Consider the following 17079-nt stretch of genomic DNA (forward strand, 5'->3'; position numbering starts at 1 on the left):
CCTACCTGGACTGTGCACAGGCTTGACGTACCTGCTGGGATACTCAGCAGGCAGAGGTCCCCCAGGGCATCCCTCAGGGACTTAGAGACCCCCTAGCTGTCTGTAGGCTTCTCCGCTTTCCGACAAGGCGAGGTGTGCAGAGGTGGCCTGAATCACCCTCAGACACCACCCTGCCTGGTGGCTTGACTTCCTGGGGCCGCTCCCCGCCCACTCTGGGGAGGGCAGGCGGCTTGAAGGGAGCCATTGGGTCACCAGCCCGTGGAGGTGAGCCTCCCGGGACAGAAAGAAGGGGCGGGGGAGGATCCCTTGCGTGCTAAGCCAGCTCCGCTGAGCAGGTCGGGCCGGGCAGCCCTGCGGGGAACACCCAGCCCCTTCCCACCTGCAGGCTCATCAGACACCTCGACAGGCAGCCCGACTGGGAAGCCGGTGATGTCACTGCCGAGCCTGAACAATCAGGCCTTTCAGGGCGGGAGGATAGCAATCAAAACAGTAGGTAAGGGCTTGCCACGCAAGAACACACACGCTCACGGCTCGGGGGAGGATCGGAGAGCCGAGGGAGGCAGGACTTGTCAGGAACACGCTGGGCTCCTTTCGTAATCAGCCGGCCAGAGGACGTGGCCTGGAGATCCAGGCTGCGCGTTGCAAGGACGTCACTTGCCAATTTTCAGAGAAACCCACGACCCCTGCCCCACCTCCCCAGGACGCCTCACCTCCAACCCCAGGGCTGGCCCCTGCATTGAGCGTCATCCGTGCTTGGGGTTCAAGCAGGAATGTCCCATTGCACAACTCCTGGGGCGCCATTCACCGAGGACACGACATGCCCCCACATTTGTGCAACGTGGAGGTTCTGAAGCGACTGCCTTCAGAACGAGGGAGCAGAGGCCTGGTGGTTCTCGGGTGCTGTTTTTACCTTGAATCCCAGGAATCTGTCTTGCTACAGCTAAGCTCCCTAGAAGACTCAACTCCCCTGAGCCTAGAAATTCTCAAGTAAGATGCACGAGATCAGATGTTTTTCGTGCTCAGTCTGGCAGTTTCTGGTGTTCACATATTTGCTGCGGGAGCAAGTTCACCTAAACTCTAGCTTACTCCGGATCAGTGGTTCTCAACCAGGTGACTTTTTGCAGGGTCTGGAGACATTTCTGGTTGTCCCGACTGGCGGGATGCTTCTGGCATTTGGTGGGTAGAGGCCAGGGATGCTGCTACACATCCTGCAAAGCACAGACAGGCCCCCCTACAAAGAGTGAACTGGTCCAAAATGCCAGGGGTGGCAAGCTCGAGAAGCCTGCTGTAGGTGGGATGTTCTGACCCCATTAACCCTGGAGGTCACTGGTTAATGTCTCCCCCACCCAGCCTTCTCTCCTTGTCTACAGAGCAAGCCAGAGCCTCAGCTCCCTGGTCCAGCAGGCATAAAGCAGCACCTGCTCCTCTGCTGGGGCTTTGAGCCCAGATAACCGTCTCTGTCCAGGATGCTTTGATGGTCTGTGCAAGGCCCAGAGGGCCCGAGGCATACGGAATAGTGGTAAAGAGTCCCCTCTGTCACTTCCCAGCTGGGTAACCCTGGGGACAAGTCACTTAACCTCCTCATGCATCACTTTCCCCATCTGTAAAATGGGGTAATGGTGGTAGAAAACACTTAGGGGGTGGTTGCGAGGACGAAGCGTGTTGCTACCTGTAAAATGCTTCCAACCACGCCTAACACTTAGTAACACTCCATAAACGGCAGAGACAATTATCATCACTTTTATTCTAGCTGGAGGACCTTAGTCTCCCTCTGACGGGCGTGGTAACAAAAGACAAGCCGGTTTCGGCCACAGGTTCTTACAATGGGGTCTGCGCTGCTCCTGGCACAGGCTTTGTGCTGTGCTAACGACACTTGCTGAAAGCGTTCCCCAAGCTCAAGGCCCGAGACAGTCTTTTCTTTTTCTTTTTGGCGGCGCGGCGTGTGGGATCTTAGTTCCCCAACCAGGGATCGAACCTGAGTCCCCTGCATTGGAAGCGTGCAGTCTTAGCCACTGGACCGCCAGGGAAGTCCCCTGGAGACGTTATTAAGTGAAAGGCCTGAGTAGGACGGCTGAGGCATGGATTTCGAGGGAACCCCCTCCATGGGTCTCATTCAGCACAGGCGTCGGCCTCCAAAGATGGGTGCAGATGCCTGGGATGGAACCTCATACTTGGCCTTGAGTAGACCTGGGGCATTTAACCCTCGTCTTGAAAAGGCAGCAGACTCAGCTGTGCACGGGAAAGACTCTTAGAAGAGGAGAGATGGGCTTTGACGCCAAAGCATTTTCTGCTCTTGTTTGTGCGTTGGCTTTAAATTGGGGAAGGGGAGAGTAGGGTAGGCCCACACTGCCCCGCCCTACCACTTCACACCGTTGCTTCCTTCATTTCTTCTTCCTGTAGCAGAAGCTTCTCGCCATCTCTCTGTAGCTATCAAAAGGCTCCCCATCCTTCAGAGTCCATCTTGGATGTCACCTTCTCCAAGAAGGATTCCTGGATCACCTTTCTCTGCCAGCATCATTTCTCCCCGTAGGCTTTGCGTTTCTCTTACGGCCTTGGGCAAGTCCTGTGCTGTCCTGTAGTCATTTGTAGGCGGGTCTCTTCACCCGCTATTAGATTGTAAACTCCTTGAAGATGGGGGCCCTTCCCAACATCTTCGTGTGCCGCCTAAGCTCTCACACGTGGCCAGGGCTCAGCGCTGGATTCTGGAGTCACTCTTGAAAAGCGGGTCCCCACTGGCCGCCAGCTGCTGTTTCCAGCCTTGGTTCTGACCCAGAGGTCACACAGTCTGGAAGAGTGAGGAGCATGTATTGGAGGAGACAGTCGCGTGAGGTCAGAAAGGTCACCAGGATGTGGGGACCGGGGGCCCTGAGTGTCCTGCTTGTTCAGGAACCTCGGGCAGTTTGAACACAGCTACCATGTAAGGAGCGTCCACTCGGGGCTGTGAGCCGTGCCCGGCACTTCACAGACACTATCCCCTACCCGCAGAAGAACTCTGAAAACGGGAGAGTTTATGCCTGGTTTACAAAGTAAAGGCCCAGGTAGCAGGTCACAGCGGCGCCCCTGGGGGGCCCACCCACCACAGGTCACACTGCCTGCGAAGACCTTGAACGTCTGTCTCTGTACGTTTGTTTCCTCCTAACAAAGAAGGTATTGAACAAGGGCACTCCCAGGGCCCTCGTAGCCTGGGTGACTTTTAACTCTGGGGGCTGAGCAGAAGGACGAGGCCGGAGATGGAAGGCAGGTGCTGGAGGGAATGGGGGTCAGGCCCCTGGTTGCCTCCAGGCCTCTAAGAGAAAGCAGACGCATCTGCCCACGCATCTGCCCACAGGACGGCCTTCCCTCCTGATGCCCACCTCTTGGGATGAGCGGTATCCGAAGTGAGGGCAGGTTGCCCCCGCGGCCCAGCCGGCAGCTGGAGGGCCAGCATTGCACCTCGGAGGCCCTGGCCATCTGCCCCCACACGGCTGGGAGAGCAAGGACTATGAGAGGCAGTGGGGGGGCGGGGCACCCAGGGGCTCTGGCTTCCGGCCTCGCGTCCAGACTGGGGCACGGGCACTCTTTGTCCCACCTGCACCTCCTTGCCACCCCTCACGGGCCTGGCCCTCTCTGTCTGCAGGGAGTCAGTACCTGGGGGTGAGCCCCATGCCTTCTCTGCCCCGTCCAGGTCCCCCCCACCCCCGGACTTTCCAGCTGCCTCCTAGTCCCAGGCAGCCTGACCTGTCCCTTTGTGTCTCTGCCCCAGATGGAGAGCAAGGTGTCTGCTGCTTGTCCCTGCGGGGAGGCCACCTCTCCTGCCAGGCCCGGCCAGCCCGGGACTGGGCTGGAGACAGGTCCACACGCGTCGTGGACTGACCTGACGCTTGTGGCTGCTGAGGGCTGGAGGGAGATGCACCCGACAGGCCCAGGAGCGGGTAGAACTTGCGTTAGACCATCAGGAACGTTGGATAAGGCCTTAAAAAACAGCTGCTCAGCTTCCAAGATTGTGTGCACATCCTTTGTGGCAAATTAAAATTCTCCCCCAAGTGTGCCTCTGCCACCCACCCGCTTTCTGGGTGCTTCCAGGGATGGCTAACCTCATCCCAGCTGGCCCCGGGCGTCCCTGGTTTCAGCACCAAATATCCAGTGTTCCGGGAAACCTCTCGGTCCCGGGCAAACCGGGGCAGTTGGGGACCCCAGTTCCCATCACAAATTTCAAACCGCAGTCAGGGAATTGCGACTCTTTTACGCATTTGCTTCCACTGCAGCTGGGGGAGCTCTGAGCTTAGGCAGCTCACCTCCACCCCCAGGGCAGAGGAGGAGAGTGAGGTTTCGTCGTCTTCCTTCTTGCCGTTCTATCTTCCAGCTTGGCATTAAAAACAAAACTCCTAGGAAATGAACTTTATAAACAGCCCCATTTCCCCGAAAGCTGAACTGGGTCTGCCGTCCTAGGAAATTCAGATTCTCTCTCTTTTTTTTTTGGCTACGTTGGGTCTTCGTTGCTGCACATGGGCTTTCTCTAGTTGTGGTGAGTGGGGGCTTCTCCGCGTTGTGGTGCACGGGCTTCTCACTGCAGTGGCTTCCCTTGTTGCCGAGCTCAGGCTCACAATGCATGGGCTCAGTGGTTATGGCATGTGGGCTCTGTAGTTGTGGCTCACAGGCTCAGGAGTTGTGGCTCACAGGCTTTGGTGTGCAGGCTCAGTAGTTGTGGCGCACGGCATGTGGGACCAGGAATCAAACCCGTGTCCCTTACATTGGCAGGCAGATTCTTAACCACTGCACCACCAGGGACGCCCCTTAGATTCTTAAGGGGAAGGAAAAGAGAAGTGTGACCACTTTCAGCCAAATCCAGCTCCTCAGCAGAGGCAACCCTTCTGGATAGAACCTGGGCTCACCTTCCCGGAGCCCCTGCACATGTAGCCCAGCCCCCAGGAGCCATCACTCCCCCCCACCCATTGCCCTGTGACACCTGCCCTTAACCCTCCTTCCTCCCTCAGGGGGTGGAGGCCTGGAGCCTCCCCTCCCCCCCCAATCTCCATGGATGAGCCTTTCCTGGCTGTTTCTGGTCCTTCTCGCAGGACTCCCTCTCTTGTTACTTCGTGTAAGGCCCAGGGGACAGGTCACCATGGCGCTTGGCTTGTCACCAAAGGGCAGGGACGCTGTCAAGTCCAGACTGGTCACGGTGTCTTTGTGCTTCTGCCGGAAAGGACAAAACACAGAAGGCAGGAACCTCGAGTCTTGCAAAGGGCCAGGGGTTAGGTTTTTTCTCTTGCTTTTGAGTCCTGCTTGGAATCTTCATAGCCCATCCCTAAGAGGAAACCTCATTCGGGCTTTTCCTTCCCAAACGAAAACGACGGCAGGGACAGCCCAGCAAGCCCAATGACCTGGGGATGCCAGCAGGGTGTCCGTAGGTGTGGAGGCCACGGGGAGAGCACAGCAAGGAGTGAGCATGCCTGGAGCGTCCTCCACGCCCAGCATCCCTGGAGGCTGAGGCTTCCCTCTTTCACAGTGTCCCACCCCTGCCAGCCAGGCTAGGCCCCCACTGCTCCTAAGTCAACTCTGAGCCTGGGCTTCCGAGGGCCCAGCCCTGCCACCCTGAGCCCCCGCTTCCCTGCTGCTCCTTCACTTCTGCACACACGGTGGCCATTATCCCTTATCCTTTTGTCGATACGTCCTGTGTCCCCAGTGACCCTCCACTTTGATGCAGGAGCCCCCCCCAGCACCCCGACCCAGTCTGCGGGCCGCCGGACGCAGTCACAAGTGGCCGCTGGTGTCCTTGGCTCCCCGCAGGGGCCGGCCCTGGGATGCCCTTAGTGGGGTGTCGGGTAGCAGGGCAGGGACTCCTGAGCTGGAGGCAGGCGCCGTCACCATCCTCACCCTCGTCGCCTTTGATGACTTCTTAGGCCTGTGGTTCTCAACACAGTCAGCACATTCCTAAAATTTTCAGACCGGAGGCCTGACACCACAACTCATCAGAATCCCCTGGGGGTTTAATTCGCATTCCTGAGCTGATGCAAGTGGAGAAGCCAGCACAGAGGGCGGGGAGGGGACGGAGCCCTCCCCCTGGGTCGCCCCTAGAGATGCAGAGCGCACGGCGGCCGAGGGAACCCGATGCGCCGGTGTGTGTGTGCAGAGGACAGCCGAGTTAAGGAGGGACACATACGAAGGCAGGAGGGGCAGAGAAGCTGCAGTCCAGCCCTCGCGCTGGGCTGAAGGAGCCCAGCCGCACTCAGGAGAGATTCCATGGTCGCCCAGCACCATGGCGCCCTGCCGAGAAAGGCTGGCAGGATCCCGAGGGTGCGGTCCCCAGTTGGGCTGGCAGCCCTGTGCTAGAGCCGGGCAGAGCTCGCCAGGCGTAGAAGAATGGGGTGTCTGTGCTGCTTATCAGGAGCTCCCGGGCAGGATGTAGAGGAGGCTCCAGCCCGCCCAGCCGATGGCCGCCGTCAGTCTCAAGTCATGGTGAGGACTTTGAACTGGGGGCGGGGAGGACCCCGCCTCCAACGCGCTGGCGACGTGGGGCGACAGCTCCCTCCCTGGTTAGGTCCTGCCCGTGGGGGGCCAGGTGATGGCCTCGGACAGCCAGCCACAGTGTGCCATCAGACCTTGACCGTCCTCACTGAAGGAAACCTTGGACCTTGGCACAAGGTCAAGGAGCTGGTTGTATTCCCTCAACCATTGGGGGGGTAGAGAGGGGACGCTGAAAAGGTTTGGAGGGAAAGGACCCCGCTCTGAGGGTCAGTCCCAGGAGGCAGGGCAGGGGCTCATGAAATACGGGCAAGAATTTGCCCTTGAGGTCCACTTCATCACCAGAAAGACATTTCAGATGCGCCTTGCTCCTGGAGTAGGAGCTCAGGGTCAGCTCGGGCTATGGAGATGACAGCAGAAGCCTTTAGAAGAGGCTGTATTTCTGCCCAGGGCTGGAGGGACCCAGAGCTCGCCAGGGTCCTGTAACTCGAGCAAGGCTGGACAGTGTGACCCAAAGCTGGGTTTGCATTCCTAGAACCAGGACCCAGGAGGTGAGAAGAGGTGAGACCCTTGACTCTGATCCCAAAACTAGCCCCCCACCCCCACCCCACGAGGCCGGCTCTCATCCCCTCCCTGGACGACAGAGGAGTTTGTCCTCAAGCCTTTTGAGACAAGAAAGGACACTCTTGACCCTTTTATTACCCTGCCCTTTAGACGGGCTGGGGAATGACGGGTAGGGACTCAGGAAGGGAGGAAAGCCTCACTGGCCCCGCGAGGCTCACCGCCTCGTACACGTGCCTATTTAAAAAGCAGACGAACAGAATAGCGGCTATTTCCTAAAAAACACAAGCCAGATTTCTCTTTGGACCCTGTCTAAATTCTCCTAATCTCATCATGTCCTGTGAAGCTGGGGCAGATGGGGCTGTCTGGAGGAGGTGCGGGCCAGGGCTGACTCCCAGTCCTCACCTGGCAGAGGTACTTCTGAAATCCAGCTGCCTCGGATGAGATCTGAAGGGTCACCCAGAAGTGACCCTCAAGGCTCATTATCCACTGCAGATTTCCATACTCAGAAAGGCAGCAGGACAGTCAAGTCCAAGCTCATCAAAGTGCCCCATAAACCCTCCCAGCAGCTCACGTTCCTTCCGTGCCAAGGGGAGGGTCCATCTCCAGGCAGTCCCTGGGTCTCAGGGAGGACAGACCCTGGAGGGGACCAGGGGTAGGACGCCCGCCCAGGGCAGTCATGAGTCCAGGGCTCCTGGGAGTTTCTGTGCCCCCCACCTCCACCCGAACAGACCGCCCAGCACACAGGAGCACAGTCTCACAGTGGTCCCAGGAGGTGTACACTAGGCCCGTCCAACCTTACAAGGGGTGCAAATATCTCACAGAAGCATCAACAAGAGCAAATGAATGAGTGATGGGGGGATGTGAGCACAGGTGGGCCAAAGTCAGACCTACCTGAAGCGGGACTTTGTAAGGGAGTGAGTTTTGATTCAGGGTGGCAGTGGGTGTTGGTTCTGAGCCTGTCTTGGAAAGGGAGGGGTACCATGCGCTCTTGGAAAGACCCCACGGCTGGAAAGGGTTTGGCCCCAGCCTGGCCCCGCTGAGCTTCCGGAAGCTGAGTCAGTCCTCGCGTTGACCCTGACGGTCCTGGGGTCCCATTCTCTCTCGCTCCTCATATCGTCAGCTCACACTGGAACCTCAGTGATAACACTCATCCCCACCCCACACGAGACCTTGATTAGGTCCTCAGGACACGCCAGCTCCTGTGTGCCAAGCGCTTTAGAGGGCCCGACCCAGTCATCCCGGCACCCCTGGGATGGGGGGTGGGGTGGGGTTGTATTGTTCTTTGAATTTCACAGCAGGTGGGAATGGAAAGTAGCACAGCCAGCATACGGTGGGTCCAGGAATGGAACATAAGCAGACCAAGGGCAAAGCCCAAACTTCAACTACTGTGTGCCTGGCAGCAAGGGGGGCGGGGAGGAGGGGGAGGTGTCCTCACGGCCTAGGGTTGTGGTTCCATCTTGTCAGGTCTTTCTGTACCACCCGGGCATTAGGGCAGGACTCTGCCAACTAGATAGCCCACGGGCCTAATCCAGCCCCCGACCTGGTTTTTTTTTTTTTCTTAAAATTTATTTATTTTTGGCTGCGTTGGGTCTTCCTTGCTGTGCGTGGGCTTTCTCTAATTGCAGTGAGCAGGGGCTGCTCTTTGTTGCCGTGCACGGGCGTCTCATTGCAGTGGCTTCTCTTGTTGTGGAGCACGGGCTCTAGGCGCACGGGCTTCAGTTGTCGTGGCACACTGGCTCAGTAGTTGTGGCTCATGGGCTTAGTTGCTCTGAGGCACGTGGGATCTTCCCAGACCAGGGATCGAACCCGTATCCCCTGCACGGGCAGGCTGATTTTTAACCACTGCGCTTCCAGGCACGTCCCCACCCATCTGACCAGTTTTTGTAAATAAAGTTTTATTGGAACACAGCCATGAAGATTTCTTTACATATTGGCTGCTCTCCCACTGCAATGACAGAGTTGAGTAGTCAAAACAGAGACCCGATGGCCCTCAAAGACTAAAGTGTTTACTTTCTGGCCCTGTTTGCTGTCCTCTGGCTCCTGGGATGAGGTCAGAGCAAGTCTGAACCCCTCACCTTCCAAGAAGTAAAAGGAGAGAGCTGCCCTAGGTACGCTACGTAGGCGAGGATGCCAGTAACCTCACGGGGAAGGTCAGCGCCCACTGAGCGTACGATACAGCCAGGTGCCCTTTGTGGACATGCTGGGGCAGGGTGTCTTCTTGTCTGCCGACCGCGTCTTATGAAGAGTTTTGCCTGGGGCTGGGGAGATACTCTCAAATGACCGTGTCAGCCCTAATCCACCAGACCCGTTCCTTTATCAAAAGACTAATAATAATTTTTCAGATGTCATCACTTTGATGCGCTGATGGGTGGGTGTTGAAGGGAAACATTGTGAAGTTGTCCAGAAGGGACAGGATGAGAGTTAATTAAATGCACCGCACGCAAGCTGAATGTAAGTCCAAGGCTCTGGGGTGGTCAGGCTCCTCTTAAGTGTCTCCTGGGCCCGGCAGCTCCCAAGGCAAGGCTCGCTCCTCCCAAGATGTCTGGAGCTGTGAGTCCCGTATGAAGGATGCCTGCGTGATTTGGGGGGGGAATAAAAGCAAACACAGGTGAGATTCAGGCCCTCAAACAAAAAGGAAATGCCGTGTTAAGCAGTGGGGAGTCTCGTAGGTGCTCTCTGCTGGAGGATAGAACAGGGGGCAGGGACCAGAGCCGGCCCGATGGACGTGTGTCCCTGTCCCGGGATCTTGGGGTGGGGAGCAGGCAGGGAGGACAGGGTGGAGTCGGCTGCTGGCCGCTGTCCAGAGCTGATGGCTGGATTCCTGCTGGCAGCAAGGTGGACAGCCGGAAAGCCAAGTGACTGTGGAGTTTCCCTTTTCGATCCAGTCCATCCACAATTCCCTCGGGCCACATTCCAGCACTGCTTGCCAAGTGGCACCCACATCTCATGCCCTTGAGATCCTTACTGACCGGATGAGTCCTCGTGGACCTGTCCAGCCAAGGTGGACGCTCGTCTGGGGAGAGGCCCGAAAAGTGCCTTCCTGTTGCCCTGAGACTGACCCCATTTCCCTCCCATCGTGCCTTTCCTTTCTCTGCCCGTGGACGTTCCGTTTAGTCGCGGTAGTTTGCTGCATGCAGAACGAGGTTCTTAGTTTCTGTGCATGCCTGGGTGCCTCCCTGGGGTGGGGGGGGGGGGGTCCTGTATCACCTTTGTCCCCGTCTTTTTCTTTTTCTCCCTCCCTTGCACTCCAATACCTGGTCTGGGTGCAGAGCAGACTCTCGAGGCTTGGCTCCCACCCACTGACCAAGTCCCAGAGCCCAGCCCCTAGGTGTCCTGCAGAGGCAGGAGGGCGGGGGTCACGGTGAGCTCCCCGGGGGCCCCAGGAGCGCAGTGCCAGTGCCAGCCCAGCGTGCAGAGCCCACAGGGGAGCCCAGCCCAGACCCAGATCTGTGTCCCTGTCAGCGTCTGCACCCGTACTTCCTTATCCCGTTGCTGAAGTTGCTTCTGGACAAGACGTCCACGCCATAAGGGAATGGGACCCCAAAAGTGCCGGACACCTCGTATGTGCTAGGAACTTTATAGGCATGAAGTCAGGTTGTTGGGTGACAGCCATTGTTCGCGGTGATGTTACTATCCCCACGTGACCCCTTCCGTGTTACGTACGAGGGTCTGAGGTGTAGAAGTTCACGGACGTGTGCAGAGTTGTGCAGCTCAGTGGCAGAACCCGGGTTATCCTGCCGCCCACCCAGCGCGCTCCCTGCTGTGCTGTAAGGTCCTGGAAGCATCTCCAGGGACCCAGGACAGCGCGAAGCGGGGAGGATCTGCGTCCCCCTCCCCCTCGTGTTCTCCACCTGCACGCGCCCCTAACCTTCCCCTTCCCTCCCCTGTCACAGGGATCCACCTGGACCTCTGACACCACGGGGGGCGTGGGGCAGGGGCCGGGGCCCCTATAAGTGTGGGTGCTCTGTGCTGGACGTCCGCCTTCACTTGCCTTCTTGGTCTTGCAGGAATTTAGCCATTGGCATTGGGATCCAGAACTTCCCGGAGGGCCTGGCTGTCAGCCTCCCCCTACGAGGGGCTGGCTTCTCCACCTGGAGAGCCTTCTGGTAAGTGCTCCGGACGTCCGCTGTCAGAGGCCAGGGTCGGGGCCCACGTGGAGCTCAGAGCCGTCCTCCTGCGGGCCTCGTTCTTCACCAGCAACCTATTCTGACCTGGAAGCGGTTCTGGAACTTCTGGAAACACTGACAACTTGGTTGAATCCCGTGCCCCCGAGGCCGGGAGAACCTCCAGAAACTCATCCTCATCTCTTGCCCTGCAGCCCCCGTGGCCGTGTTTCTTATTTTCAAAACCCCTCCAGGGACAGCCACGCCCACTGGGTGTGGGGTTTTCTCCCCCTCGGGTGGGGAGAACCGAGGCCGACCTTGCGTCCCCTCTCCCTGCATCCACTCTCCCTGCCACATGTCCTAAGGCTCACTCACCATGGCCTGTCCCCAAGAGTCATCACAGGAGCTCCCGTTGTGACCCTTGTCAAGGTGAAGGCCAGGATCATGTCAACAACGTCTGGGCAGGTGAGGCCCGTGGCACCCATGCTTCGTGTTTTCAGAGCCCCCGAAGGGCTTTCCAGCCTGGTCCCTAATTTTACCTTCGCAGTGGCCTGTAAGGTGAGGCCCCAGGTTTCAGAGGAAGGGATCACGGCCCAGGGTGTCAGGTGACTGGCTCGTCAAGTGGTGACGCCAGGACTCTCAGCCTCGCAGCGCCTCTTGATTAAAGCGGCCGCCCCTCTAGAATGCACGCTGAGCACACTCGGGCTGCTCGTAACAGCAGTGAAAAAACACCCTCCGTTTTCTAGGGCCTGTGACTTACAAGTTCTCGTGTATACGTCAGTCTTTTTATTTCCAGCCTGCACCATCTCTTCCTCCGTTGCAGGAGACCAGGGAATGAGGCTTGGGGGAAGGGCAGAGCAGGATGGCCGTAGAGATTTTTTTCGAATGTGAGTTCCATGAGCCCGAAAGCCGGGACTGTCATCTCATACAAGAGAGGCTCCAGGGGCGAGGAGGGGAAGGAAGAGGGCGTCTGTGGTCCGTGTCCAGACCCTGAGATGACAGGCTTTGTTTAATTGGACACACTCAAGAGCTGCAGAGTCTGCTGGCCCATGTGTGCAAGCACAGAGCCGGAAGGAGTGGCCCCTCGGAGGATGCTACGGCAGCGCGAACAGTGTCTCCCCCGTGCCCATCGTCTGCTCCTGGCCAGGGAGAAGCGGGGGGAGTGGGTGGTGGGAGTTCACAGTCCTATCCTGTCCTCTGGGGAGGCTGGGAGGGGAAGTCGTCTCTCACCCCCATTTTACAGACAACGGGACTGAGGCTCAGGGCCAGTGTATCTTGCCCACAGCAAGGGACGGTGGGAAAGATGTCCCAGCACCTTGTGTGTTGGTGTTCAGCCTGTACAGGTGTCTCTTGCTGGCAGGGCTCAACCATGGGGTTCAGGTACTGGCTTACCTCCTGGCACTGAATTCTCAGGACGCTTGTGGGCTGCTGTTTTAATTGGGGCTCAGGTGATTTCACCCATCAGAAACTCACTCTCACTAGCTCAAACAAAGGGAGTTTTCAACAGGAAAAATCTCACCTTAATCCAAGAGGGGGGTAGTGGGGACAGGCCCTTACTACCTGCATGGCCAGGTAGGTCCGCCCTGTCCGCAGAGGTCAGCGGGTGCGGCTCCTTCAGAAGGGGTGCGTTGGGGCCCGAACCCCCAAACATACCAGGCACAACCATCCTTGGGAAACGTCCATACCACTGCCAGGCAGTGTCCTATCCTTCAAAAGACAGCGTAGCCATCCGCCAGCGAATGGGTGTACAGTGTGCCTATCCACACAATGGGGTATTACGCAATCGTCAGAGGGATGGAGCTCAGATGCTTGTTACAACAAGGGTGCACCTAGAGAAGGATGCTTAGTGAAGTAAGCCAGTAAAAAGGATCCCGTATTGTATGACTCCGTTTATAGGAAATACCGAGAAGAGGCAAATCCACAGAGACAAAAAGCAGATTAGTGGTTGCCAGGGGCTGGCGTGGGGGAGGCAGGAATGGGGAGTGGCTGCTAGGGGGTATGGGGCTCCTCTTTCGGGGTGATGAAAATGTTCTGGAATAAGATCATGGTGAAACAGTTGCACAACCTTGTGAGTGCACTAAACGCCACTGAACTGTACACATGAAATGGGTGCGCCGTTTGGTATGTGAATTGTATCTCAATAATGCTGTTATTTTAAATAGACCACGTGGGAAACTTGAAATTTTAAAATAAACCTGGGGGCTGGGGAGTGTAACTGTGTAATAGGGAGCTGGGAAAGGAGACAGAGGTGGTGTAAAGCAACAACATCAACAAAAAACCCCCCAAAAACCAGTCATGTGCTTTTGCCCTGCCATGCCTGACCTGATGTGGAAGACGAGACGCCGTCTTCTAGAGCCGAGTCAGCTGTCTGAGCAGCCGGCTGTCTGCCTGACCCTCCCCGCGGTGGGCCGTGTCTCTGTTCCCCCCCTAGGTACGGGCAGCTGAGCGGCATGGTGGAGCCCCTGGCCGGGGTCTTCGGAGCCTTTGCGGTGGTGCTGGCGGAGCCCATCCTGCCCTACGCTCTGGCCTTCGCTGCCGGCGCTATGGTCTACGTGATCATGGATGACATCATCCCCGAAGCCCACGTCAGGTTGGAGAGCTTCCCTTCCCTCACCTGGCCAGTCCCTGTCCCAGCCTGGCCCCCGCTCTGGATCTGCCCCGTCTTTACTCGCCACTCGCTTCTTTACTTCCACCCCTTCCTGCCCCTTCCCAAGATCATCCCCAGCCCCTCCTCAGCTTTGCTCTTTGAAACTAAAAGAGGAGTAACGGGCAGGTGGGTGGAGTCAGACCAGGTGACGTCAGGCAGTGGCGTACACGCCCCGCCTTCCACCCCCCACTGAAACAGACTATTATTTTCGTATATTCTCGCTCTCTCTCTCTTTAGATTTTTTTGGGGCTGGAACGAGGGAGAGGTGAGCCCTTGAATGTTCACCACCTCTGTACATTCAGGTTCTTAGTGTCTAGCTATAGGCCAAGTGTTGGAGATGGGGGATTCCTCTCTCTGTGTCGTTTTGGTTTTTACAGCAGAATGATTTTGAGGCTAGTTTACAACGTCAGCTTACACAGTGTCTGCAGGAAATCATTGCCGCTCTTTATTATCCAAGCGTGGCTTCCAGAGCCGTGATAGGTGACCTTAAGTTACTTAGTTCTCTATGCCTCAGTTTCCCCACCAGTAAAATGGGGATAATAATAGGACCAATCCCGTGTGTTTATCCTTTGGGATTACATGAGTTAGTTTGCCTGGCATATGTAGAGTAAGCCCCAATATTTTTATTATTATTATTTTTTATACATTTATTTATTTTGGCTGTGTTGGGTCTTCCTTGCTGCACAGGGGCTTTCTCTAGTTGAGGCGAGCATGGGCTACTCTTCGTTTCAGTGCACGGGCTTCTCACTGCGGTGGCTTCTCTTGTTGAGCACGGTCTCTAGGCACGGGCTTCAGTAGTTGCGGCACGTGGGCTCAGTAGTTGTGGCACACGGGCTTAGCTGCTCAGCAGCATGTGGGATCTTCCCGGACCAGGAAACGAACATGTGTCCCCTGCATTGGCAGGCGGGTTCTTAACCACTGCGCCACTGGGGAAGCCCCTATTATTATTTTTTATTGAAGTATAGTTAATTTACAAAGTTGTGTTAGTTTCACGTGTACAGCAAAGTGATTCAGTTGTACATATACATATATAGATATTCTTTTTCAGATTCTTTTCCATTATGGATTATTACAAGATATTGGATATAGTTCCCTGTGCTGTATAGTAGGTCCTTATTGTTTATTTTATATATAGTAGTGTACATCTGTTAATTCCAAGTCAATATTATTATTATTAATAGTAGTAGTATATTTCTCTTGGAATCGGACATCGTGGAGGGTGCTCTCAGCCTGGACGCTGTCCCGGAGTGCATCAAGGTCTTACTTTTCTTCCTTTCCTTCCATCCTAGTGGTAACGGGAAACTGGCCTCCTGGGCCTCCATCCTGGGTTTTGTGGTGATGATGTCGTTGGATGTTGGTCTGGGCTAGTGCTGAAATACTCCGGACCCCAGGAAAGGCAGCACGAGGACACGGCCAGGGTTGGCTTCTGCGGGACCACAGCCTCTTTCTTCACATTGCAATGTCTTCCCTTTCTCTCCTTTTCATCTCATTACCCTGATGGACTCTGATTAAAATATGAGAATTTTTAGTTTTCTTTTAAGGGAGATAGTGGTTTTATTTGGAATTTCAAGTAGTCACAGAACGACAGATTTTTGCGTCTTGGCCACTAAATGGAATCTTTCTTCGGTGGGATAACCAAGGACCTACAGATCCGGGAACTCTCTGCTTTTGTACCTTCAGTCTCCCTCACTGGAATCAATGGCAACTCCTCAAGTTCACCTACAGAAGTAAGCTACCAAGAGAGAAGTCTCCCAAGCATCTTTGCCTAGTGACTCAGAGCAGAATGGCCAGGACATTCCCGATCTTTTACCATTGGTCCTCTCTGTCCATCAAGACTGGAACAGGAGCACTGTGGACAAAGCAATCTATTTCCCAAGGCTCAGGGAGGAACATACCTTCCTCTGCCTCCCCCAGGGGAGGTGCTGCGTGGAAGGAGGCACAGACAAAGGGAAGAAAATCAGCTAGTCTTTCTCTCTTTCTTTTTCTGTAAGGCAAAGATTGACACTATTGAAGTTAAGGGAATTAGGGTAACTGTGAGCACTCAGTGACCCCTGTGAAGGGAGGACAGGGTGGAGCTTTGATCAGAGACCTCTGCTCTCTCTGGATCCCAAGGGCAAACTGGTTTGCCATGGTTTCCAAGTCCCCCAGACGTGTGCTTTCCAAGTTCCCCAGACATGTGCTTAGATAAGCTTATAGCGTTCACGGTTCTAAGAGACTTGGGGATACCAGCAAACTGCTAGTACTCAGCCTCTTCAATTACTTACAGAAGGAGCCACCTCAGCTCATTTAAGTGAAAGAAAGACATTTGGAATCTGCCCTGGGTCCTTCTCTGTTGACCATTCGGTAACTTGTAACCTGACCCAGCGCGCTTAAGCTGCTTTGTTGGAATTTGGCCAGAGAGCTCAGGATGAGAAAGGAAGAGGGGTAGGAAAAGAAGAGGTGTTTTTCACATGTCCCTTTGAAAGTAAATTTTAGCCAAGTCATCATTCTAAAATGACCCTAAAGAGTGACTTGAACGAGACTAGAAGCCAGTCTACTCCCTTCTAGACATAGCTTCTTCTCCACCAGGAGTGACATACCTTGTCTGCTTCAAACGTAGCTAAGACCCTCCATCCTCACGGGTCAAAGGAGCATTTGGGACCTTGAGAGGGTTCTGCTGACAAGCAGGCAGCCTGGGAGCCAGGCATTCGGACATGGTGTCGTCAATGCCTGCCCCGCGTTCACGTCTCATCGCTTCCAAGGGTGAATACACTGTGCTGGGGAAACCCTACGACCGTATGCTGGATCTGTGTACGTCCTTCCAGAGCACTGATGATCAAAACTGAAGACACATTCAGAGGTTTGATTGGTGGAAATTCATTGGTTTGGTGGTTGGCACGTGGGTGTTTTTACGTCTCTGTATGTAGTTCTATATAATGCAGGCTTCTTTCTGATGGACAAGACCTCATAACTGTGATTCATACCAATAAAGGGATTATTGTTGTGGATGACCTGTGCTATGTTCAGTCCTTCTCAAAGCTGCTTCTTTCCAGGGTTGATCACGTAAGAGCTTACAGAGTTAGTCCTAACGTCTCCCCTACCCAACACCAGGAGAAGCCGAGGGAAGAGCTCAGAGGACAAGGGCTAGCTAGATTCACGGCTGCAGACAACAGCATCTGACTCCAGCTTACTTAGACAAAGATGTTCATGGAAGCTGATCAGGGAGCTCATAGGCTCTACAGAGAATCAGGCTTGAAAATGGGTTGGATCCAAGAGCACTAGAGGTCTGGGACTGTGGCCCGATCGCATCTCAGAAACAGCCTGATTTGGATGCCATGGTCCCTT

The 17079-nt window shown here is 55.7% G+C and overlaps 1 protein-coding gene across 2 annotated transcripts in view; it reads left to right on the forward strand.

The window, feature by feature from the left end:
• Positions 1-16742, forward strand: part of SLC39A11 (solute carrier family 39 member 11) — a 336039-nt gene extending 319297 nt beyond the window's left edge. For both annotated transcript variants that reach the window (XM_057716107.1, XM_057716109.1), the window contains exons 8-10: positions 11013-11111; positions 13540-13698; positions 15045-16742. In XM_057716107.1, the coding sequence (XP_057572090.1) occupies positions 11013-11111; positions 13540-13698; positions 15045-15123 (337 nt within the window). In that variant the 3' untranslated portion in view covers positions 15124-16742. The remainder of the gene's footprint in view (positions 1-11012; positions 11112-13539; positions 13699-15044) is intronic.
• The last annotated feature ends 337 nt before the right edge of the window (positions 16743-17079 follow it).

This window comes from Hippopotamus amphibius, chromosome 17 (genome assembly GCF_030028045.1).
Source record: "Hippopotamus amphibius kiboko isolate mHipAmp2 chromosome 17, mHipAmp2.hap2, whole genome shotgun sequence".
NCBI classification, from domain to species: Eukaryota; Metazoa; Chordata; class Mammalia; order Artiodactyla; family Hippopotamidae; genus Hippopotamus; species Hippopotamus amphibius.